The sequence below is a fragment of the Elephas maximus genome, chromosome 2 (genome assembly GCF_024166365.1).
Source record: "Elephas maximus indicus isolate mEleMax1 chromosome 2, mEleMax1 primary haplotype, whole genome shotgun sequence".
NCBI classification, from domain to species: domain Eukaryota; kingdom Metazoa; phylum Chordata; class Mammalia; order Proboscidea; family Elephantidae; genus Elephas; species Elephas maximus.
In genome coordinates this window covers 80235509-80260060 of record NC_064820.1, presented here as the reverse complement: position 1 = coordinate 80260060, position 24552 = coordinate 80235509, and the positions used below count along the sequence as shown (strand labels likewise).

Genomic DNA, 24552 nt, shown 5'->3' with positions numbered 1-24552 from the left:
CTTTTTTAAAAGACCCGTAATAACAAAAGTAGGAACACATGTATTAGTTGACTAACTTACCTAATGTTAAGCCATCATTGTTGGGAATAGGAAAACAAGAAGGACTTTTAATCCAGACCCAGTTTTTTGTTTTTTTTTTTTTTTCCTTTTCACTTAAATCACAGAGGCTTCCTATGAACATTCAAAACTTTCTCCACCCTTCCTCAGTATTTCCAGTAACTTAAAGGAGCTGTGTGCAGAAGGTAAACTATAGAAAATTGGGAAGCATACATCTGGAGAAAGATTATTAATCTAATGAAATAATATCCCTATCTGTAAAATTATTTCCTTTTCTGTAAAGATCCTCAATATAAATATTAGAATTTCACGGTGGAAAACGTTTTTCAAAAAATAGGACGAGCAAATATGTTGCAGTTCATGAGGCTGAACAGTAGATGGCACTTTAATCTTTCTCTAACTCAAATTGGAATTATTGGGGGAAAATATGTTTAGTTTGATTTTAAGCCTCTTTAATAAGGTTTCTTATCTAACTTTCCTCTTCATCTGAATTGGAGATGAAAGGATATCACTAGGCATTTAACATTGTTTTCTCCATTTTATAAATGAGGAAATTGACTTTTAGAGTAGCTTGCCCATGGACACAATTAAGTACATGAGAGATGGAATTCAGACCTTGACAATCTGACTTCACAGTTTCTGTACTCTTAACCAGTAATATATAGTGTCTCTGTCCGATGTTAAGGTACAAGTATTTACAAATATTGGGGGGTTTTGATACGTCATTCCTTTTTTTTAATATTCATTTAGATTTTGTTATTTATGTGGGTATGGCTTAAAATGCTAGGGTTTTTTTTCTTATAGCATTTTCTAACTCAGCTAAGCCGATAAATTTAATAGGACCCAACATGATTGGGACCAGTAATTGGCTTGTAATTTAAAAAGTCAGTTAAAGCAGAGAATGATTTTTTAAAAGTGTACATGCATACCTTACACATAATTTTATCCTAAAACATAAATATGCACTGATTTGCCAGTTTTTAATGTGGAGCCAAACTGAGTATGGGTCCACAGATTGTAATTAAGTCATCTTTTTTATATTAGCCACGTTCACAATGTATTTTCCATGATTTCCAATTTAGTTTCTACAAAGTAAAGCATGAACCTAACAAAACTTAAAAAAAGCGGCCTAATTATAGAATCCTTGTGAGTTTTAAAAAATTTTTTCTCCAGCTGATTTAGCAGCAGTTTTTTGTAATAACTTATATAAATTCTTTTGAAATGTGCATATTGGTTTTCAAAACAACTCTTTTAAATCAGTTTATATAATTTTTTAATTTTAGTTTAATTAAATTATGTAAGTATCATTAATAGTACAAATGTCACAAACTTTAAATACGAACAACTGACTCTTGGTAAATATACAAGTTATTTAAGGCAGCTTCTATTTAAATCAAATCAGTTTGTAGAGATGTCTTTAAGAAATCTGTTTACTGGAATATATATTTCCATCTTATTTAAGGCATTCAGCATCAGTTCTCAGCCCAGACAGGTAAGGCTTATCACTTGTGGGCATTTTCCAAATATTTTTCTCAGTCTAGACTTCTCTGGGTGTTCATGTATTCCTTTACCCTCAGGGTGTGAATAGTCGTTATTGATGGGAATATATTATACTTCTCAAGTGTGATAGGGCAGGAATAAGGCTAAAAGGTCAATTTTTCAATTTTCGGTGCAGAATTTTCTTGCTGTCAATTTTTTATTTTATAGTTTAAGAATCTTCAGTTTATAAAATCTTTTTTTTGCCTTATTTTAACAAGTAACAGAAAGAATAAAGATTCCCCAAGGTCAGAAGCATGAATTTAGACCACAAAACATATTTGTAATTTTTTTAAATCTGATATTTGGTTTCTCAAATTCATAAGATCCAGAAAAGTTCGTAGTTTAAAAAGCAAAGTAGTTTCTACAAAGATTCTAATGAAAAACAGTTCTCTAAATCCCTCTCCCTAAACTCTGTTAGTTTCTTCTATTTACCTTTTTTCCTAAAGAATATGTTATTATCATTTTTTCTAAATTTATCAATTTCAGACAGTATCTCCTGACTTCTATTATTTTTTTTTAAAGTATTTGTCTTTTTTGCCACCATCCATGTACATGCATATAGATAATAAATGTAGATAGTGTAACTTTTTATTAAATCATTATCTATGATGGCTGAAAATACAGCTAAGCTATAAGTGTATACTATAACTACATTTCCTTTCTAGTACAATTTTTTGTTCCTGGAATTAATTACTTTTGTGGGGGGGAGGGGTTATACAACTGTAGTTGATTCTTTCCAAACTTCAAGGAATTGCAAAACATCACTAATGCTATTTTCCCTGGGGTCCTGTAAACACATCAGTATTCTTTCATTTTTGTTTTCCCAGAGACCTCTCTCCTACAGCCCACTATCGATCTGTTTCAGTGTACAGTTGTGACCATGTACAGTAGATTCAAATATATGAGTAACGTAATCAACAGCAGTTTAGATGGACTCTAACAGTGGGGAAAGGGTGAATATTTAATCAGTGCTTTTGGAAAAACTGTATTTCAAGAGAAAATGAATTTAGACCAATACTTGGCACTGAAATTTCAGATTTTTAAAATGAATTAAAAAATTAAATATTAGAAGTAACAAGAGTAAAATTATGACAGCTGGCCAAAGCAGGTTGTTTTTGTTTTAATTATGGAAGTAAGAAGAAATTAATGACAAGATTGATGACAATTCTTAAAATTTATGTGTATTGAAAAATAAAACAGATGAAAATCATGAAATAAGAAAAAGGTTTATACTATTAGAGAAGTATCTGTATTAAATGAGCTTACTACTCCTCAGAAGCTATTCAGAAAAACCTATAAGAGCAATAACCATCCCTTCCCTGGCAAGAAGTTAAAGAACATGGGGAGTGGACAAAATGGAATACAAGTCTGAAACGTTAATAAAGGACCACAAGTTAAATCCTGTACACAGTGGAGCCTGCCTCAGACTAAAGCTCGCAGCCACTGTAACGGACAGCAGAGTAACAATGAGTACAGTTACGCATTACTTCTCCTGACCTAAACCGTCCTCCTGCAGTATCATCCAGCAGTAAGCAACAAAAGCCGTAAGAACTGACGTTACTCTTTCATGTGATCATTCCATTTTTGGCAGTATGTTCTATGGAAATAACTCTCAAAAGAAGGGAAACCCTATTTTGTAAACCACATTAAACATAATAGGAAAAGAATACATGTGCTCAAGAACTGAAAGTGTTAGACAGACTAATCTGTCAGTATAAAAATGTCTCATTAAAAATTAAAGCACTGGTCTGTATTACTTCACGAAGAAGTATACAAACAAAACGATAGGTAAAAATGTTCACGAAGAAGTATACAAACAAAATGATAGGTAAAAAGGCAGAACACAAAAGCATATATGCAGAGATAATATTAATTACATCTAAACATTAAGAGTTTATAAAACAGATAACATGGTGGTTGCCCGAGGTTAGGGATGGGAGGGGGATGAGCATGACAGTAAATAGAGCAGGAGGGAGATGTGGTGAGGGAGCGGTTCTGCATCTTGGTTGCAGTGGGAGTTACATGAATCTGTGTGTGTGATAAAACGGTGTAGATAGATGCACAGGCATTGTACCCATGTCAGAGTCCTGGTTTTGATGTTGTATTGTACTATAATGATGTAAGATGTAATCATTACAGGAGACTGGGTCAGGAATACACAGGACCTGGCTGTACTAACTTTGCAATTCCCTGTGAATCTAGAATTTTAAAATTAAAAGTTTAAAAAAAGGAGTTCACAACATCCTATGAAATAGTGTACCAAGGTATAGGTTTTTGGTGTGTTTGGTCTTATGTTTTGGGTTTGTTTGTTTGTTTCCTCATTGTTTAAAGTCTTTTTTTTTTTTCTACTTTAAAGTTGGTTGAATATACATTTACTTTCTTCATAAGTTATAGAATCAAAAGTACTGTAAATTTTGCTGTGAATTTTCTACCCACGGGATACCTCTTTGTGTTTTTTTTTTAGTATGTGCCAAGAGTTGTGACATCTGCACAGCAGAAAGCTGGAAGAACAATTACAGCCCGGATCACAGGGAGATGTGATTTTGCTTCAAAAAATCGAATTAGCAGTGGTTTAGCTATCATGGGAGTTTCTCCTCCCATGAGCTCAGTTGTTGTGGAAAAGCATCATCCGGTCACAGTGGTGAGTCCACGTTTGATGACCTTTTGTCAAAAAATCTTTTTCCTGGGAGTTTATACACTAACACTTAAATAACATGTTGGGGAAAGAATCAAAATTCATAACTGGTATTCTGCCTTTTTCTGTTGTAGCTTTTATATATCTATAGTTATCAAATCTACTCTAAATCTTCCTTTCCTCTGTTGGGAAATTCATCTTGGAAACATTACTTCTTCCAAATAATGTAAAAATTATCAAATATAAAAAGTAATCCAGTGTGTCAGTAGCCAAAAAAGGCAAAATATATAAATGATTTCTCACTTATTTAAAAAAGAGACAAAAATATGGTGTTTGTGTTGCAGATATTTGAGCACAAGAAACACTTTCCTACTTTTTCAGTTTTTAATTTTTGGTTCTCCCTCCCCCCCACCCCAAGTCTTCTTTTCTCAGTACAATTGTCAGCATGTTTCTAGTTTTAAAAAAATCATGTTGGCAATAAGTTCATGTGATATAAAGGAAGATGCGTGGAATTTGAAGCAAAATAAAAAAGCCTAAGTTAGTGTCCCAACTTTGCTACTTACTGCCTTTGTGATTATACACAGATGTAGTGAAATATTTGAGCCTCCGTTTCTGTAATGGGAATGATAAAGAGGGTTGTTGTCAAGATTCAGAATTAAATGAGAATGTGAAAATTAAGTGAGATATATAAAGATGCTTTGTAAACTGTAAAACCATAAACAAATTTAACTTAATAGAAGTTACTAGAGAAGGTACATGGAATCTCTTTGTATTGTTTCTTACAACTGCATATGAATCAACAATTCAGAGATAAAGTGTAACCATAGTGAAGTGGAAGATGAGAGATGGAGGGGTGAAGTCCACTTAGAGGACATGGAGCCAATTCTGAGTGTCCATAGATGATTTCTCTGTGTATTCTTGAATATGTGGGATTAGTTATCAACAATGAGAAGAAATAGACTCATTTCTCTTCCTACTAGCACATACGGTGTGTGTGGATAGAGATTGTGAGGTAAAGAAGGGCAAAAGAGGGCACATGTGTATTACTTACTTTTAATTTAGACAGTCTTTTTTTGTAATGATAGGAATTTATATTTTACATAAGAAAAACCAAAGAATTGAAAACTTTCAAAAGTTTTCTTATATATATATATATTTTCTCACGGACTGCCATCTGCTTGTTCAGTGTGTGCAGTATTTCTCTAGTAATTGATATACATTGGATGGCTGTAAAGTGCGTCCATTATTACCTAATTTGGGTTATGTGACGGGCACAATGGCAGTCCTCTGTCCTTTTTTTCATTTTATCCAAGGAATTCAGAAATAGAACTACTAGAAAGTTGTTATTAGTAAACCATGAGTCAAATTTGTGACATTTTAGCCCCATCTGCTGGACAATTGCTTTCTCCTGGACCAACTTCATTCTCTCTGTATTTTTTTTAATACAAACAGTAACTTTAATCTCTTTCCACAATTCCTCTTGCCACCCTCCCCAAAGAGAAATAGTTCTTTTGATAGGGTCAGATTAGGTCGTTGGAAACTAAAATTTCATACCAGTTGCAAGAATATCTCCCATCTGTAATGGTTATCCACTTATTTATGTACAAAGAAACATTTGTTCAGATTGCTTTAAGAAAGGTTATTTTTCCATTTCTCCAAAGAAGAGTTCTGTTATTTTCAAAGTATAATCTGACATAGGGCCTTTTGTTTTTAAGAGGTTTCATTCATTTTTTTTTTTTTATTGTGCTTTAAGTGAAAGTTTACAGACCAAGTCAGCCTCTCATACAAAAACTTACATACACCTTGCTATATACTCCTAGTTGCTCTCCCGCTAATGAGACAGCACACTCCTTCCCTCTACTCTCTATTTTCATGTACATTCGGCCAGCTTCTGACCCCCTCTGCTCTGTCATCTCTTCTACAGACAAGAACTGCCCACATAGTCTCATGTGTCTACTTGATCCAAGAAGCTCACTCTTCACCAGTATCATTTTCTATCCCATAGTCTAGTCCAATCCCTGTCTGAAGAGTTGGCTTTGGGAATGATTCCTGTCTTAGGCCAACAGAAGGTCTGGGGACCATGACCTCTGGGGTCTTTCTAGTCTCAGTCAGACCATTAAGTCTGGTCTTTTTATGAGAATTTGAGGTCTGCATCCCACTCCTCTCCTGCTCCCTCAGGGATTCTCTGTTGTGTTCCCTGTCAGGGCAGTCATCAGTTGTAGCTGGGTAACGTCTAGTTACTCTGGTCTCAGGCTGATGTAGTTTCTGGTTTATGTGGCCCTTTCTGTCTCTTGGGCTCGTAATTACCTTGTGTCTTTGGTGTTCTTCATTCTCCTTTGCTCCAGGTGGGTTGAGACCAATTGATGCATCTTAGATGGCTGCCTGCTAGCATTTAAGACCCCAGATGCCACTCTCCAAAGTGGGATGCAGAATGTTTTCTTAATAGATATTATTAATGCCGATTGACTTAGATGTCCCCTGAAACCATAGTCCCCAAACCCCCACCCCTGCTACTCTGGACTTCAAAGTGTTCAGTTTATTCAGGAAACTTCTTTGCTTTTGGTTTAGTCCAGTTGTGCTGACTTCGCCTGTATTGTGTGTTGTCTTTCCCTTCACCTAAAATAGTTCTTATCTACTATCTAATTAGTGAAAACTCCTTTCCCTCCCTCCCTCCCCACTCTCGAAACCATCAAAGGATATTTTCTTCTCTGTTTAAACTATTTTTCGAGTTCTTGTAATAGTGGTCTCATACGATATTTGTCTTTTGCAACTAATTTTACTCAGTATAATGCCTTCCAGATTCCCCGTGTTATGAAATGTTTCACGGATTCATCATTGTTCTTTATCAATGCGTAGTATTCCATTGTGTGAACATACCATAATTTATTTATCCATTCATCCATCAGTGGGCATCTTGGTTGCTTCCATCTTTTTGCTATTGTAATAATGCTGTAGAGAAGATGGGTGTGCATATATCTGTTTGTGTAAAGGCTCTTATTTCTCTAGGATATATTCCAAGGAGTGGGATTGCTCATTTATTTTTTAAAGCAAAAGCTGTAGCTTAGAGCTTTTGAAATACATAGTAAATGTTTTGATCATACATATATATAATTTTACTTCAAGTATTTTAAAGATGTTTCTGAGAGGAAGACCCTATTAGAAGTCTATATCTACTAGTCAGCGACAGGGACTGGAAACTTACCTTGCTAACAAATCCTGCTGCTGGCTACTAAGAAGCTATATCAGATATAATATAGTAAAGCCTTGTACTTGGTAAGACATTACACTTAAAGACTAAGTCAGATGTGCTCTGACTTTAACACTTCAGTGCTCATGTTGAAGAATGTTCTCCTGAGCTGTCAGGTAATGTATATGTTCTCTGCTCAACACATTCTCAATATTTAGTTATTTCCTTGTTTAGAAAGTTGTGGTCCATATTAGAGGACCACCAGGCCCGGGAAAGTCCTCTTGTGTGACCATAGGGGATTCATCAGATTTCAGTAATTGATAATAGCTCTTCTGAGAAACCAGGTGAAATATGGGGGCTTTGCCTTACTCTGGTTTGAAGCAAGGACCAGACTGGCTTCTCAGGACTTCCTCAGGTGCCTCAGGACTGGACTCCACATATCAATAGTCATATACTGAGAGGAGGAAGTTGGATGGAATGAGAGGATAGCTTGGGGCTGACCCTTCTTCCAAACACCACAAGGTCCTTTTCTATACTTAGCCTCTGTTAAACATTAAAAGATTCCACTTGTTTCTTCTTTGAGGAATGACTCCCATGACTCTTTTTATGAGCCTCTGAAATACAGCTCTAGTACTAAATTGAGGTTTTTGAACAAATCAGTGTGAGTGTGTGGGTTCCTTATGGAGAAGCATCACATCTTGTTTGTTTTGATGGCTACTCATCCATCTCATTGCTTTTGTCTCCTAGGTGCTTAACAAATGGTTATTGGGTTAAATTATAGATGAAGTGATAATATATATAATTTGTGGGATTATTAAAGCAGATTTTTTCTTTTCAGCAAACCATTCCTCAGGCTACTGCAGCGAAATATCCCCGGGCTATTCATCCTGAAAGTAGTACCTCAGCTTCCAGATCTCTCGGAACCAGGTCAACTCACACCCAATCTCTCACAAGCGTTCATTCCATAAAAGTGGTTGACTAAAGCGAATATGTATATATTGAGGTCTTTTAGTTCCTCTGGCTTTACCAAGGATTAGAAGTCTTTAGTTTAACATTTTTCCATATTCTTAGAACACTATGTATCCATCATGTTCATCTTTTCAAAATTACAAGAGACTTTTTCAGGCTATGCCATCCTTTGTAACTATATGTAGAAATTATTTTAATGTTATTTTTTTTATTTAAGCAATTAAGTAAAACTTTTTAAATTAAAAGAGAAACTGGAGTTACTGGTTTTTTAATGTGTTCAACTTGTCACTGATTACATCAGTGCCTCAGGTTGGGTTTTCTAGAGAAGCAAAACCAGTGAACTGTAAATATGTATATATAGAGAGAGAAATTTGTCTCAAGGAAATGGCCCACATGGTTGTGGATACTCGTAGGTTCTAAATCCATGGGACTGATGATCAGTGGAGGTCAGATGATGACAAGCCAGATCTAGGATCCAGAGCAAAGGAGAGCTTTGCTAGAGCATCCATATATATTGGATGCAGGTCACAACCCCAGGGAAACTCGCCTCATATCAGCTACTTGAGTAAGGGTGTGACCCGAGTCACACCCTACACTTGTCCTGCCTCATTAACATAGAGGTTAGGATTCACAACACATGAAATGGAAGATAATTACATCAGATCACAACATGGAGAATAATTACAATCATGGCCTAGCCAAGTTAACACATAACATTAACTATCACACTCATCAAAGTATATAAACCCTATTTTCTGTGCGTTACTTCCAAAGCTAAACCATTTCCAATGTTACTGTGCAGTAACTTACATGAAACTTTGAGAGGGAACTTTACTTAAAAAAAAAAAAATAGAACTAATAAAAACTAAACTTTTTATTTTTAAATTAAAAAGCTAACAATCAAGAGAAATAATGAGTTTTCTTTGTGACTTTAGTGTATTAATCTTCATCTTTCTAGGGCTTTAACAGTTTAAAATAGGAGGAAAATGGCAACAACCTATGAATACTTTTTAATGTTAAAAGAGAAAAAATGTTTTACTAAGAGCACAAAAACAGGGTTGTAGAAACATCGAAAGGAAATTTCCTGTTAGAGTGATCCTATTTCTGATGTTCTTTCTTGCCTTCTTTGAAACGCTGCAACATTGAACCCACGTTGTTCTCTTTGAACATCCAGACTGTCCTGTGGTGGTGTAGCCCCAGGCAACTTGGCAAACCTTTCAGGCCTGGGTAGAAATTCTTCAGTGGCTGCCCAGTAAGAAGAAACTATCTGGGCAGAAGTGTGATTTAGGAGAACAAGACCTGGCTTCTAATGGTTTTATTGCTGGCTCAGTGTGTCATCTTGGGCCAGACATTTAAATGAACTTCAGGTTCCTGATACATGAAAATTTTTTTCGCAAAGAGCGTGTGGGTTATGTATCAGCTAGTAGATTCTGAAGATGATGTCTCGGGCCTTGATTTCCATATCTAACAAGTGGATGGATTTAATGATCTGAAGCCCCTTCTAATCTGAACATGATCTTGACTTATGTGCCTTAACTTTATTATAGAAAATATTTTTTCTTGCCTCACATTCTTAACAGGACATCAGAGAATAAGTGTGATGTAGGTAAATATAACTGCATTTTCTAAAGGGGCATACTAAGTTTATTTTCTGAATTATAGAGTTATCTGGCCATGTCTTAGGAGTCCCTGGGTGCATAAATGGTTAGGTACTCGACTACTAACTGAAAGTTGGTGGTTCGAATATACCCAGAATGACCTTGGAAGAAAGTCCTGGTGATCTTCAAAAAAATCAGCCATTGAAACCCCTGTGGAGCACAGTTCTGACACACACAGGGGTCACCATGAGGCAGAACTGATTTGGTTTATTTTTATTTTGGTGATCTTTTTAAAGAGTACCAGATCCTTCTTAGGTAGCACTTGTTCTGGCCCAGTTACCACTGTGGCAAACAGCTCTGTGACCCACATGGGCTTCAGCAAGCTTTAAGTGAGCACAAACCAACAGAACCCCATCTTGTGCCTGTACTGTGGGCATGCCCCTCCCAGGGCTTCCCTATGGACCCTGAGCCATGAGAGTGCCAGGCTCCACTTGGAGCCCACTCATGTACATCCCAGAGTCAACACCCCCCTGTGGTAAACCACTTCTTCCTCCTCCCCTGCACCCAGCCCTGGATTTGCACTCCCAAATTAGGTAATTGCACATAAACTTTGGACTGAGGCTGCTTTTGGGGGGAAACTAGACTACAACAAGGATCCCTGGTGGTGCAATGGTTAAGCACTTGCCTGCCGACGGAAAGGTTTCAGTTCCAACCCACCAGCCACTCTGCAAAAGAAGGATGTGGTAGTCCACTTCCATAAAGATTTACAGCCTTAGAAACCCTATGAGCAGCTTTACTCTGCCCTATAGGGTCACCATGAGTCAGAATCGACTGGAGAGCAATGGGTGGACTACAACAAGGAGGCCCTGGGTAGCGCACATAGTTAAGTGCTCAACTACTAGCCAAAAGGTTGGCAGTTCAAACCCACCCTGAGGAATCTGAGCAGACAGGCTTGGCGATCTGCTTCCAAAAGGTCACAGCCTAGAAAACTATACAGCAGTTCTACTCTGAACACATGGGGTCACCATGAGTTGGAATTGACTTACAGCAACTAGCAACAACAGACTACAACAAGGAATGATTTTCAGGACCCAAGCCATAATCATAGGAACAAACTAAAGTGAGTATGATGAATATTGTAATTAAGACATATATTTTTAAGCTTTATCTAAACCTTACAAGTATATTGTCTAAAGCACCAAGTAATGAGTGTTGGCCTAAGGTAACTCAAATTCAATAAATAAAACATTTTTTACAGTAAGAGTGTGAAGTCCCTGGGTGGCACAAACAGTTAAGCCCTAGACGACTAGCTGAAAGGTTGGCAGTTTGAACTCACCCAGAAGATCCTTGCAAGACAGACCTGGCCATCTGCTTCTAAAAGGTCAAGCCTTGAAAACCCTATAGAGCAATTCTGCTCTGCACACATGAAGTCTCCATGAGTCAGAATCAACTCAATGGCAACTAACAATATAAGTAAGAGCATTTATTTGCATTTGCTTATTTTTGCATAATAAGGTGACCTGGTTTTGTTGGGAGGGTAGCTAGGTCAGTGGGAACGGAGCATACTGAGGAACAGATGGGGACAAGACTTTCACTGAATGCCTTTTGAAAAAAATTGTGAATTGTGAACATATTGCCTATTTTAAACATTCAAAACATTAAGTGGGTCATTTACAATAAGCCTGAGACAAAAATATAAAACTATAAACTCATGATAGTAACTGGACTGAAATTGCTCATGATTGTATTAACAGTCCTTATAGATTTAGAGTCAAAATTTGAGAATGGAGAGGCTTAAATTATAATTATTAGTTGTACATAAGTTGGTACAAACTGGTTTTTGATTTCACATTTATTTAATAACTTCCTGAGATTACAAAAGTAATGTATGTTCATTGTGAAAAAAATTAGAAAGTTAAAAAAATACAAAGAAAAGTAAAATCACCTGTAATTACACCAAGGCATAAACAACATATTGGTATATATACTTCAGTATTTTCTGAATAATATATTACATGTATATATTATTTAAAGCCAACCCATACATACCCCTTGCCATCAAGTCAATTCCAACCCATAGCGACCCTATAGGACAGAGTAGAACTGCCCCATAGAGTTTCCAAGGAGCGCCTGGTGGATTCAAACTGCTGACCCTTTGGTTAGCAGCCGAGTTCTTAACCACTACACCACCAGGGTTTCCTTAAAGCCAACAGTGACTATAAATTCCCAAACCCAGATTTTCTTACTGAAGAGAAATAGCTAACAGTTAATGATTTCAACACCGTGGGCATGAGATTAGGCATTTCACAGGCGTTCTCACTTCATCCTTATTCCAGCCCTGTGGAATAGGTAGATATTTCCCCCCATTTTGTAGAGAAGGAAACCAAAGATCTGAGAGCTTAAATAATATTAATATGCCCAAAGGCTGACAGCTAGTAAGTGGCAAAACCGGTATTCAAAATCATGTCTGTGTGTTCTAAAATTCTTAGTTTTTCCACACACCACGATGCTGCTGCCTCCATCCCAGGGTTTTAAAACCCTCCTAGATTATGCTCTTAGGTATGTTGCATCAAATAACAGAAATGGGAAAGTCATGTCCAACTCGATTTAATAAGCAAAACCAAAAAGAATATTCAGTTTTCATTTCAGTGGTTGGAATGTATAATAGTATTACCCCTTTTTTTTCATCTGCGAGAAGATCCTGTCATAGTCAAGAGGAAAATCAGTACTACTGCTAGAGAGCTTTATGATTTTAAAGAACTGAATACAGATGGAAAATCACTGGAACACAATTTCTCTTTAGGCATTTATGAAACTGTGCATTTCTTGGAGCTTGAGTCAGTTTCACTTTTGAATTGACGGATCTTTTCTGGAAAAAAATAGGATAACACTTATTGCTAATAGCTAACATTTATTAAACACTATGTACCAGGCACTGTTACTCATTTAATCCCAAAACAGCCCTTCGAAGTAGACGCTTGAATTTTCTTGCCTAGTTACTAAATGAGAATACTGGGAGAGTGAGGTTCTATAACTTGCCCAAGATCGCACAGCTGGTCAGTGTTGGAGTTCAGATGTGAAACACACAGTCTTGCTCTCGAGCAATACCCTTGACCACTTTAGTGGACTGACTGCCTCTTAGTCTTCCTGAGAGCTCTCATGGTTACTCTTTTATAGAAAAGAATACATTTAAAGCTGAGGGGACAATCCCAGTGTTATGTGGAAAATGTCATGGAAGGTAGGTATCATCCACGCACTGTTCCTTGTACCTACCACTGCGTGAAACAGAATATTGGATCAGTGGTCATTTAGGTTATCAGCTTCAGGTAAAACCGCATCAGTGAAAATGATGGCAGATGCCCCTATATTTTGCATGAATGGTTATTATTAAATGAGAGTTATAACATCAGCTAATTTATTGATGTCTCAAAGCATCTTTCCTGACAATAAGGTCTATTAGCAGAGTAAGTTTCAGTAGTAGCCTCATTTGGCAAAGTAATAGCCAATCTGCCCCTTTCTTGCAAAGTAGAGATAATATATTTTCAAGCATACCAACTCTCCCAGCAGGTGCATAATGGTATTTTGGGCAAGACAGTTCTTCCTTGTGGGGAAGTATCCTATAACCTTATGAGATGGTTCAGCATTCCTGACTGCAGCCATACACATAAAAATACTCCTACACTTCTCCAAATGCCCTGTAGGTGACGACTCTGAGAACTGCCAGGCTATGTATAATGTGACCAATAGCGATGAGGTCACTCACCAAAGAACCTGCTGGCATCTTATAAATCCCTTCCCTGGCTTCAGATTCCATATGAGCCACAGCTGTAACCTACAGGGTTGAACCTTCCCCCTTCTGAAATGTCACTGAGGGTGTTCTCCCCTCCTCCTCCCATCCCAGACAGGCTCTTTGAGTTCCTGAGAAGACATTTCTGTGTTGTCTGGGTAACAACACAAGGTCGTCCTACTGCTCTGCTCAAGGCCACTTCATTGCTAGTCAAACACCCCTCCCGCGCTTCTATTCAGACGAGCGATAAACCTCGAAGCTGGCCTTAGGTAAACATCATGTGTCATACCCCCCAGCCATCATATTGCACCCCCACTGGACCCCATACATGTTAATTAGTTCCTGAAATTGCCCACCTATTCCCAGAAACTTCATGAATTATGCATAAGTTCCCTGTCCCAAACCCTGTAACTGCCCTAAAATCCCCAACTTCGGGAAGCTTGATTTGAAACTTAGTCTCCAAGCTCCTTGCTTGACCAGGTTACAGTAAGGTCCACTTTCTCTTTCTCAAAGGGCTGGTGTCTCTCAATTGACTCATCGGGTTGCACTGGGCGGGGACCCATTCCCATCAGGTTACACAGCTAACACTAAGCTGGTACGGCTGTTGCCCAGAAAAAAGTTGGTATTATTTCTGTTGACCAGCCCCTGCCATTTTAAGGAAAGAGTTGATCACTAATTGTTGAAAACCGTAACTTACCAGCTAGTTCTGGGAAACCTGCACGTCCCAGCTCCTCATACAAGTGCTTGACTGGATTGCCCTGCATCATCAGGATCCCATGCAGCCAGATGAGCAGAGCCCTGTGGCCGTGTTCACGGAAGCTTTCATTTCCTAGCCAAGCACAAAAGGTCAGAGGTAAAACAGCTGATGTCTCTTTATTTATGGTCTCAACTCTAACTAAATTTTCTGTATGACTATGGTTGCACATTCTTTTTGGATAGCTCTTAGATAAAATGCCCAGTGGATGAAAGCCCTTCCAACTCCCCTCACTGGGGCTTCTTTATGTTGACGTGTTGGGATTTACTTCAGCACTCACCATGCGCCTCCTGTGCTTGTCACAGACCCAGAGATTTACAGGTGCAGCCCCTGCCTTGTGCTCATGGACATCTGAGTGAGATTTGGAGTTTTTCCTCAGTGTTCATATAGTACTGCTATAGACCAGCACTTTGCAAATTTTAAAGTGCGTATTTCCCCTGAAGATTTTGTTGAAATGCGGATTCTGGTTTAGCCGGTCTGGCTGGGGTGGGGCCTGAGAATCTGCTTGTTTCACAAGCTTTCAAGTCATGCTGCTGCTGCTGTTGGCTGCTGCTATTGCTGGTCTGTAAACCACATTCTGAGTAGGAATCACACACCAGGCTGCCATCCATTTCAAGGAAATTAGACTGATGTCCACATCCCTTGTGTCAGGGTTACTCATTTGGTCAATACCCACTAGATGACTGTGAGTGAGGTGTTGTCACTCCCAGCAGGAGTTCACAGTTACAAACACAGAACAGGCACATGACTTTATCAAAGTGTATTCAGGAGTGAAGAGATACCTCAAAAAGGAGAGCCTGAGCTGGGGGGGCCAGGTGGGGGGTGGGAACATTTCCAGGGAGATAGAACTGCCCACGCAAAGGGCATTCTAGGCGAATGCTCTCTTCCCAGTGCCTGCCTCTCCTGACCCTGCTGTGCCAAACTTGTTTTTCTTAAATACCATTATCAACATGTCACTCCTTGGCTCAAAACCTGCAGACTTCCTAGTGCCAGGGGCTTACCTTGGTTTACAGTATACTTGGATGGTGAATATTATTGTTACCATCCCAACTACACTGTAAACCCCTTCAAACATGCGGCATAGCTTAGAGAACTGATGTATCCCTCACCCGGCAGAGCTTACACACACTGGGCACTTGATAAATGTTGGACTGAAAATACTTTGAAGGTATACTATAGTTTCAAGTCGCTTCTTCAGGTCAAGAGAGATTTCTAAAAAAAAACTCAGTTTTCCTGACAACTTCACAGAATGCTATGTGCCTAATTAGCAGCAACAAAATTTTTTTTTCCGTAACTAGCCAATAGTCAATGTTTTCAGTGCATTATCTTCTGTTTTTTTCACACAAACATGTCTCCTTAGCATTAGCAACAAGAAGCCCCATGATGCCCTTATACGTGGTAGAAGCAGCATGTGCTCATGGGGCTGTGGCTCTGCCATCTACAAGTCCCAGCCATTGTTAAAGTGAATCACCCGCTGCGCAGGGGACACACTCGTGTGTGTCTCTGAATCGAAAGGTGGGCTGTGAAAAGCATTTGCTCCTTGGTTATTGTTATTGTTTTATTATTTTTTATTGTAAATATGTACAGAACATTTGCCATTTCAACATTCTTCACATGTACAATTCAGTGATGTTCATCATATTGTTCAATCATCGCTACTATCCATTTCCAAATTTTTCCATCACCTGCATCACCTTCTGTACTCTAAGCAATGACTCTGCCTTTCTTCCCACCCACCCAGGGTAACCACTAATAAAATTTGGTCTCTATACATTTTTTTTTTTTTTGAGCAAATTAGTTGATTAATGCAAAGCAAACTCTTTTTAGATTTCCTAGGTCCTGATCAAGAAATGAAAGAGCCCTGGTGTCACAGTGGTAAAAGCACTCAGCTGCTAACCAAAAGGTTGGGAGTTCAAACCCACCACCTGCTCCGCAGGAGAAAGATGTGGCAGTCTGCTTCCATAAAGATTTACAGCCTTGGAAACCCTATAGGGCTGTTCTCCACTATCCTATAGGGTCTGACTAGGAGTCTGAATCGAGTCCATGACATTGGGTTTCGTTTTTTGGTTTTAGTCAAGCAACAAAAAAATCAAGCTCAAGGAATCCAAGTGAGCTGAGCTCACTAATTCTGACAGCTGGAGTCTGAGTGAATTGATCCCATCACTTGGAATCATTTAACTGAGAGCCCTTTGCTGAGTCTGTATGCCACGCGTCTCTCACGGGAGGCTCAGGCTCTGCCAAGCACCAAGAGCATAGTGGCCAGTTGCTCTAAGCTTCTTCTGCGTCCAACCTGGTAGAAGGGATTTCTGCCTGGAGTGGAGCCCTAAACAGTGAGAGTAAACTCATTTGCCCAGGACAATCTCAAGTAACATTTATTGAGATAGGTTTGCTTCTGAGTAACAACCAATTTTTGACCCTTTGCTTCCTTAGTGCCCATTCAGTTGAGAATATTAATTCCTTTCTAGACTAAATGCCACCTTTTCAATGTGGCTTAATAAAAGGGATCGTCGTTTGCAAATTTCAGTTTACTACAGAGTCCCATGAGCGTTAACCCTCTGCAAAGTTCCCAAGCACCTTTGTGGACCTCAGCTAACTGTCCCTATTCCTGGGGCCCTTGGAGTCAGTTGAGTATCGTGAGCACTGGGCACCTAGGTGGAAGATCCTGACACCAGGAAAGGCTGCTGTACCTAACACGAAATGTGCCCCGCCCACATCGGCTAGACTGTGCTCACCTGACCACTGCTCCTCAATGGCTTGGATCTGGTCATCTGTGAAGTTCCACAAACGGGCCAGCCTCTGCCACTCATTGGCCTTTAGCTGACGGTAAGCCAGGTTCCAGAGGCAAGTGCGAATATGTCTGGTCTCCAGATTGTGATCTTGTTTGAATGACAGGGTAGAGCTGGTTGACGAGTCCTCGATGGTCTCATGATGATCCTAAATTGAAAATAATTGTATCAGATGATTTCAGACATGTTCTATTTATGATCTCATTTTAGGGTATATGTCTTTTTTCAAGGAGCAAGGGTGGTACAATGGTTAAACACTCGGCTGCTAACCGAAAGGTCGGTGGTTCAAACCCACCAGCCACTCTGCAAGAGGAAAGACCTGGCGATCTGTTCCCAAAAAGTTACAGCTTAGAAGACCCTATAAGGCAGCTCTACTCTATCATTTAGGGTCACTATGAGTCAGAATTAACTCGACAGCACAGAACGAGGACATACATTTTTTCAGCTATAACTGGTGGGGTGGTAACCCAGACTATATTTCTAATTTCATCTATCCTTGGATCATTTTGTGTCATCCAAGATGCAGACAAACATCTGAAGTAAAAAGCTTGCGTGCTGTCCGTGTGACACAAGGAAATGTGAGGGATTCTGCAATGTCTCATGCTTCTGTTTCCGCCTGCTCACTGATACTTGCCCGCCCAGGAAGAGAACAGACGGATGTCTGAGCCACGGAAATGTCACAACAGTTAAAGCATCTTTAATGGCCTTACTTGCAACCCATTTCCCCCTTTCTTTTTGGGGGGGTGTTTGGTTTTCTTACATTGAAGTTTCAGTGGGGCCCAGATAGTGTGTACTCTTAATAAGATACCACAGGGGGTCTCTTGATATATCCTGCTCTCTGGTGAGCCTGAGAAGAGCAAACTAGGAGCCTAACCCTGGGTGGGCCAATGGAACGGGGAGGAGAGAAGTGGATATCATTTTGGTTTAAGCCAGTACATCCAGACTTGGCCCCACAGCTCTGTGCCTGGATTGGCGTCTTGTTTTCTGGCTTTTCAAAATGTTCCTTTTGCCCTGTCTGCACAATCCACCAGAGTGCTGCAGGTTCAAGCTAAAAAGCAACAAACAGAAAACCTGGAGAAAATCTCAAAGTGAACGCAGGTGCTGTGGCTTCCTACAGCTGCTTCTGTCATGTATATGCCATTTTAAAATCAACAAAAAACCTATGGCTGTAGAGTCAATTCCAACTCATGCTGATCCCAAGTGTTACAGAGTAGAACTGACCCTCATGAGAAGGACTGACACAGTGGCTGCAACAATGGGTTCATACATAGCAATGATTGTGAGGGTGGCGCAGGATCCAGCAACATTTCATTCGGTTATACATTAGGTCACTATGTGTCAGAACCAACTCAATGGTATCTAACAACAACAAATCTACAGGAGCAGATCGCCAGGCCTTTCTTCAGCAGCACTACAGATGGGTTAGTAGTTGAGCACAAACCGTTTGTGCCACCCAAGGACCCTGCATATGCCATTAGGGCTCAAAATAATCCTCTATCAGAGTGTTTCATATCAGTTGAGGACATGCAGGACACACAGCCCCAAGAAGGTAGAAGGTGGATAGTGGAGAAACCCAAACAACTGGGGAGCTATAGCCACTTCCCTTTTTCCGTTTCTCCCCGTTCCATCCCCTGAAACAATGATGAATCCAAAACACTAAACACCACAAGAAACGTGAGATTGCAAAATGCTCCTGCATTCATCTTCACACTATCATATTTTTATTGCTTTGAGAAACTTGGATGCTTTGTGCACTCTGGGATTGTGCTGGGCTGTCCTTCTGGCTTCCATTAGAAAGTTCAGGGGATTTGGAAAGCAGTCAGTGAAAGCATTAAATAGCTTGTCTGCCAAAGCACTGAGCTATTTGCAGGAGAAACATAAGCCAGAAGTGGTGGATATTAAAATAGCATAAACCAGATTTTAAAAAGCTCCCTTTTGCCTCTAAACCTCTGAATTTAATGATGGATAATTGGCTGGTTGGGTTAGATGGTTAAATGGATATAAAGAGAGGAAATTTCAATCATCTCTTTAATCTTTTTATTAAATCCATTTTATATTAGGTAAGGATATAATGAACGAAGAGGATTTAAAATAATAACTGCATTTGGTAAAAAAATTCAAAAGGATTTACATTAAAAAATAAGTGCTTCTCTCACCCCAAACCCTGGGCCCCCACTTGCCACCAGGGTTAACAACTCTTATCATTTCTGGGGGGTTCATTCAGCTATATTTATGCATTATATATGATTTTTAAGGTTCATCTAATTTTTATATATTAAAGATTTGTTAAGGGGGAAGTAACTTATTCTTATCTAGCCAAAAGAATCTAAACAATCTTGCAGGCATTAAAAATACAACCAATGAATATTTCTAAGAAAACATGAACACAACAATTTAAAGAACAAGAGAAAAGGAGGAACTTAGTAAAGTTGTCTTCAATAAAACACAGTGATGATTGAAGAAAGGAAGAATGAAGATGAGAGGAAGGGGAAAAGGAAGGAGGAGGAAGAACAGAAGAAATTAAATAGAGAATGCAAACTGTTGAAAAATATGTTACAGATAGTGCTGACACAATGTGGGGGTTGCAACCAATGTCACAAAACAATTTGTGGATACATTTTTGAATGAGAAACTAATTTGCACTGTAAACTTTCACCTAAAAGTTTTTTAAAATGTTAGTTTTTTTGTTTTATTTTACGGGAAAATAAGAAAAATTGCAAAGTGGTTGGATGGCCTTTAAAATGATCCATATTTTTTATATGACAATTGAGGCAATTAAATAGGATTGTGAGAGAGAAAGGCAAAAAAAAAAAAAAAAAAAGCTTTCTGCTTTAAGGATTTAAAGAGAAGTTTCCCAGGATTGGTAATCTGGACAGCAGTCTAGGCTGAAGACTCCTCAGGGGTAGATACCTGAGCAATTAGGGCTCAAATTCTGGCACTAACACATTGGAACCATAAACTCATTGCCATACAGGTCAGAGTAGAACTGCTCCATAGGGCTTCCAAGGCTATAATCTTTATGGAAGAAATGACAAAGTAAAAGAGCTGAACAGAAGATTTCAAAGGGCATCTTGAGAAGACAAAGTATTAAAATAAAATGTCCAAAGACCTGGAGTTAGACAACCAAAAAGGAAGAACATGCTTGGCATTTCTCAAGCTGAAAGAACTAAAGAAAAAATTCAAGACTTGAGGTGCAATACTGAGGGATTCTATGGGAAAAATGACCCCCTGATGACGCAGTGTTAAGCATTTGGCTGCTAAGCAAAAGGTCGGAAGTTCAAATCCACCAGCCACTCCTTGGAAACCCTATGGGGCAGTTCTACTCTGTCCTATAAGGTCTCTATAAGTCAGAATCAACTTGACAGCAACAGAGGATGGGCAAAATATTGAACAATGCAGGAAGCATCAAAAGAAAATGGAAGGAATACACAGAATCACTGTACCAAGAACTGGTCAACATTAAACCATTTCAGGATGTAGCATATAATCAATAACCCATGGTATTGAAGGAAGAAGTCCAAGCTGCACTGAAGGCATTGGAGAAGAACAAGGCTTGGGAACTGAATACCAATTGAGATGTTTCAAGAAATGGATGCAACACTGGAAGCACTCACTCATCATCTGTGCCAAGAAATTTGGAAAAGAGCTATCTGGCCAACTGACTGGAAGAAATCCATGTTTGTGCCCATTCCAAAGAACAGTGATCCAACAGAATGTGGAATTATCGAGCAATATCATTAATATCAAATGCAAGTAAAATTTTGCTGAAGATAATTCAAAAATGGTTGCAGTGGTACATGGACAGGGAACTGACAAAAGTTCAAGCCAGATTCAGAAGAGGGCATGGAACGAGGGATATCATTGCTGAAGTCACATAGATCTTGGCTGGAAGCTGAGATTACCAGAAAGATGTCTACCTGTGTTTTATTGACTATGCAAAGATATTTGTGTGAATCATAACAGATTATGGATAACACTTCCAAGAATGGGAATTCAAGAACACTTAATTGTGCTCATGAGGAACCTGTACATAAACAAAAAGGCAGGCATTCAAATAAAACAAGGTGATACTGCACGGTTTAAAATCAGGAAAGGCGTGCATCAGGGCTGTATCCGTTCATCAGATTTGTTTAAATCTGTATGCTGAGCAAATAATCTGTGAAGCTGAACTATATGAAGAAGAATGTGGTATCAGGACTGGAGGAAGACTCATTAACAACCTGTGCTATGCAGATGACACAACCTTGCTTGCTGAAAGCAATGAGGACTTGAAGCACTTACTGATGAAGGAAGGAGTAGTAATTCAGGACAAAAGGAAACGGTGAACCTAGGACAGAAATGGGGAGAGTGTGGGCACATTGTGGGGAATGAAACCACTGCCACAGAACACTTTATGTACAAATTATCAAATGGAAAATTAATTTGCTCTGTAAACTTTTACCTAATGCACACAAACACAAAATAAAGACTACAGCCTTCAGTATGGATTACACCTTAACATAAAGAAAATGAAAATCCTCACAACTGGACCTATAAATAACTTCATGATAAACAGAAAATATTGAAGTTGTCAAGGATTTCATTTTATTTGGATAAACACTCAACACCCATGGAAGCAGCAGTCAAGAAATCAAATGACTCTATATTGCATTGGGCAAATCTGCTGCAAAAGACTTCTTTAAACTTTTAAAAAGCAAAGATGCTATTTTGAGAACTAAGGTGCACCTGACTCAAACCATGGTATTTTCAATTGCCTCATATGCATGTGAAAGCTGGACAACGAATCAGGAAGACAGAAAAAGAGTTGATGCATTCGAATTATGGTGTTGGCAAAGAATATTGAATATATCGTGGACTACTAGATGAACAAACAAGTCTGTCTTGGAAGAAGTACAGCCAGAATGCTCCTTAGAAGTGATGATGTACTTTGGATACTTTATCAGGAGGGACCAGTCCCTGGAAAAGGACATCATACTTGGTAAAGTAGAGGGTCAGTGAAAAAGAGGAAGACCCTCAATGAGATAGATTGACACTGTGGCTACAACAATGAGCTCAAACACAGTAACAATTGTGAGGATGACACAGGACTGGGCAGTGTTTCAATCTGTTGTACACTGGGTCACTATGAGTTGGAACCAACTGGATGGCACATAACAACAGAGACAATTCCAAAATTAACTTCTTTTGAAAAAGTAATGCATCACAAGAGACTTCTTATGAACACTCAAGTATAATGGGTGCAAATCATTGTACTAGCACCACTCGTGCTGAAATTACTAATAGCAATACAAATATAACAGAATTTATTCCAAATTCTGTATCCATTCCTTGCTGAAGTAAAAAATTAATAATGATGTAAAAAGTGAAACTATTTTATAATGTGAAATTATTGCATCTGCAGACCCCATAAATAACAGAAATACAGATCTTGCTTTGTGGAATAATTTGTCTTGTTATGATGTAAATTTTGGATCAAAAGAGGGCCAAGTGATTGTCAACATCACAGTGGACCATTTGAAAATCTGTGTCAAAAATTTCTGGATAGTAAACAAACAAGGTTCTGTAGCCAGAATATATTTCTAGGGTGAAAATTATAAGAGGGAGTAGCTACTGTATCAGTCAACCCTGTATATTGTTTTGTTTGCAAACGGTTCAGTTCTAAATTATTGAATTCTCAATTTGCTAGGGATGGATTTAGTGATTGATGCAACTTGAATGTAATTGATAAACATGAAAACAGTTCAATTCACAGAGATTGTATGTTGTCATGTTTAAACCAAAGACATGGTTTTGGCTTAGCTCATGAACTTGTAACTCAAATTAAAGAAGAACATCAGTACTGGAAAGCCATTTTACAATGCATTGTTGCTGTCATTATAAGAATCAATGAACATGTACTATCTTTTCAAGGAAAAAATGTCTAGGTCCCCACAAAATGGGAATTTTGGAGGTTTACTTGAACTTTTTGCTCAGTTTGATCCATTTTTAGTAGGTCACATCTCAAAATATGGTAACTTTTTTTAAAGAAAGGGCAACCCATCGTATATGTCTAAAACAATATGTGGAAAATTAATAAATAAGTGATAAAGTTCATAGGACTGGATTCTGGACTTAGAACAGTCAGTTTTTCAAACTGCACATAAATAGTGAAGTACTTGATTTGCAATTTCTTCACTGTTATGACTTTTTAACCTAGTAAATGTGATAAATCACTTTACAGGTTTTCAATCTGTTGGAGGTACATATCTTAAAACAATACTTAGCTGATCTGTATGAGAAAGATCAGGAGTGGAATCTTCCAACAAACTGAAATATCAAGCTATACTTATTTCACTGAAAATGGTTGCTCTCCCTCTAATGAGATAGCACACTCCTTCCCTCCACTCTCTATTTGCATGTCCATTCAGCCAGCTTCTGACCCCCTCTGCTCTGTCATCTCTTCTACAGACAGGAGCTGCCCACATAGTCTCATGTGTCTACTTGACCCAAGAAGCTCATTCTTCACCAGTATAATATTCTGTTCCATTGTCCAGTCCAATCCCTGTCTGAAGAGTTGGCTTTCGGAATGGTTCCTGTCTTGGGCTAACAGAAGGTCTGAGGATCATGACCTCCAGGGTCCTTCTAGTCTCAGTCAGACCATTAAGTCTGGTCTTTTTGTGAGAATTTGGGGTCTGCATCCCACTGCTCTCCTGCTCCCTCAGGGATTCTCTGTTGTGTTCCCTGTCAGGGCAGTCTTCGGTTGTAGCCAGGCACCATCTAGCTCTTCTGGTCTCAGGCTAATGTAGTTTCCGCTTTATGTGGCCTTTTCTGCCTCTTGGGCTCATAATTACCTTGTGTCTTTGGTGTTCTTCATTCTCATTTGCTCCAGGTAGGTTGAGATCAATTGATGCATCTTAGATGGCCGCTTGCTTATGTTTAAGATGCCACTCTCCAAAGTGGGACACAGCATGTTTTCTTAATAGATTTTATTATGCCAATTGACTTAGATATCCCCTGAAACTATGGTCCCCAAACCCCTGCCCCTGCTACGATGGCCTTTGAAGTGTTCAGTTTATTCAGGAAACTTCTTTGCTTTTGGTTTAGTCCAGTTGTGCTGACCTCTCCTGTACTGTGTGTTCTCTTTCCCTTCACAGAATAGAAGGGTTTTTAATTACAACATGTTAGAGATGAAAGATCTATCTAAAAATAAAATTTAGTAACTTGTTGTAATATTTGTTTTCTGATTATTAACTTTTCTTTT

General features: G+C 38.7%; 2 protein-coding genes across 17 annotated transcripts in view; one reads left to right on the top strand and one right to left on the bottom strand.

The window, feature by feature from the left end:
• POC5 (POC5 centriolar protein) overlaps positions 1-9275 on the top strand; it is a 39875-nt gene extending 30600 nt beyond the window's left edge. For all 5 annotated transcript variants that reach the window (XM_049865954.1, XM_049865971.1, XM_049865963.1 and 2 more), the window contains 2 exons: positions 4061-4237; positions 8257-9275. In XM_049865954.1, coding sequence (XP_049721911.1) covers positions 4061-4237; positions 8257-8400 — 321 coding nt within the window. In that variant the 3' untranslated portion in view covers positions 8401-9275. The remainder of the gene's footprint in view (positions 1-4060; positions 4238-8256) is intronic.
• Positions 9276-11693: 2418 nt separating this feature from the next.
• Positions 11694-24552, bottom strand: part of ANKDD1B (ankyrin repeat and death domain containing 1B) — an 80922-nt gene continuing 68063 nt past the window's right edge. For 4 of the 12 annotated variants that reach the window (XM_049865994.1, XM_049866084.1, XM_049866028.1 and 1 more), the window contains 3 exons: positions 17259-17460; positions 14470-14601; positions 11698-12854 (listed from right to left, as the gene is read on the bottom strand). In XM_049865994.1, coding sequence (XP_049721951.1) covers positions 12793-12854; positions 14470-14601; positions 17259-17460 — 396 coding nt within the window. In that variant the 3' untranslated portion in view covers positions 11698-12792. Of the gene's footprint in view, positions 12855-14469; positions 14602-17258; positions 17461-24552 lie in introns of all 12 variants that reach the window. The other 8 variants (XM_049866065.1, XM_049866004.1, XM_049866076.1 and 5 more) reach the window with 4 other exon arrangements.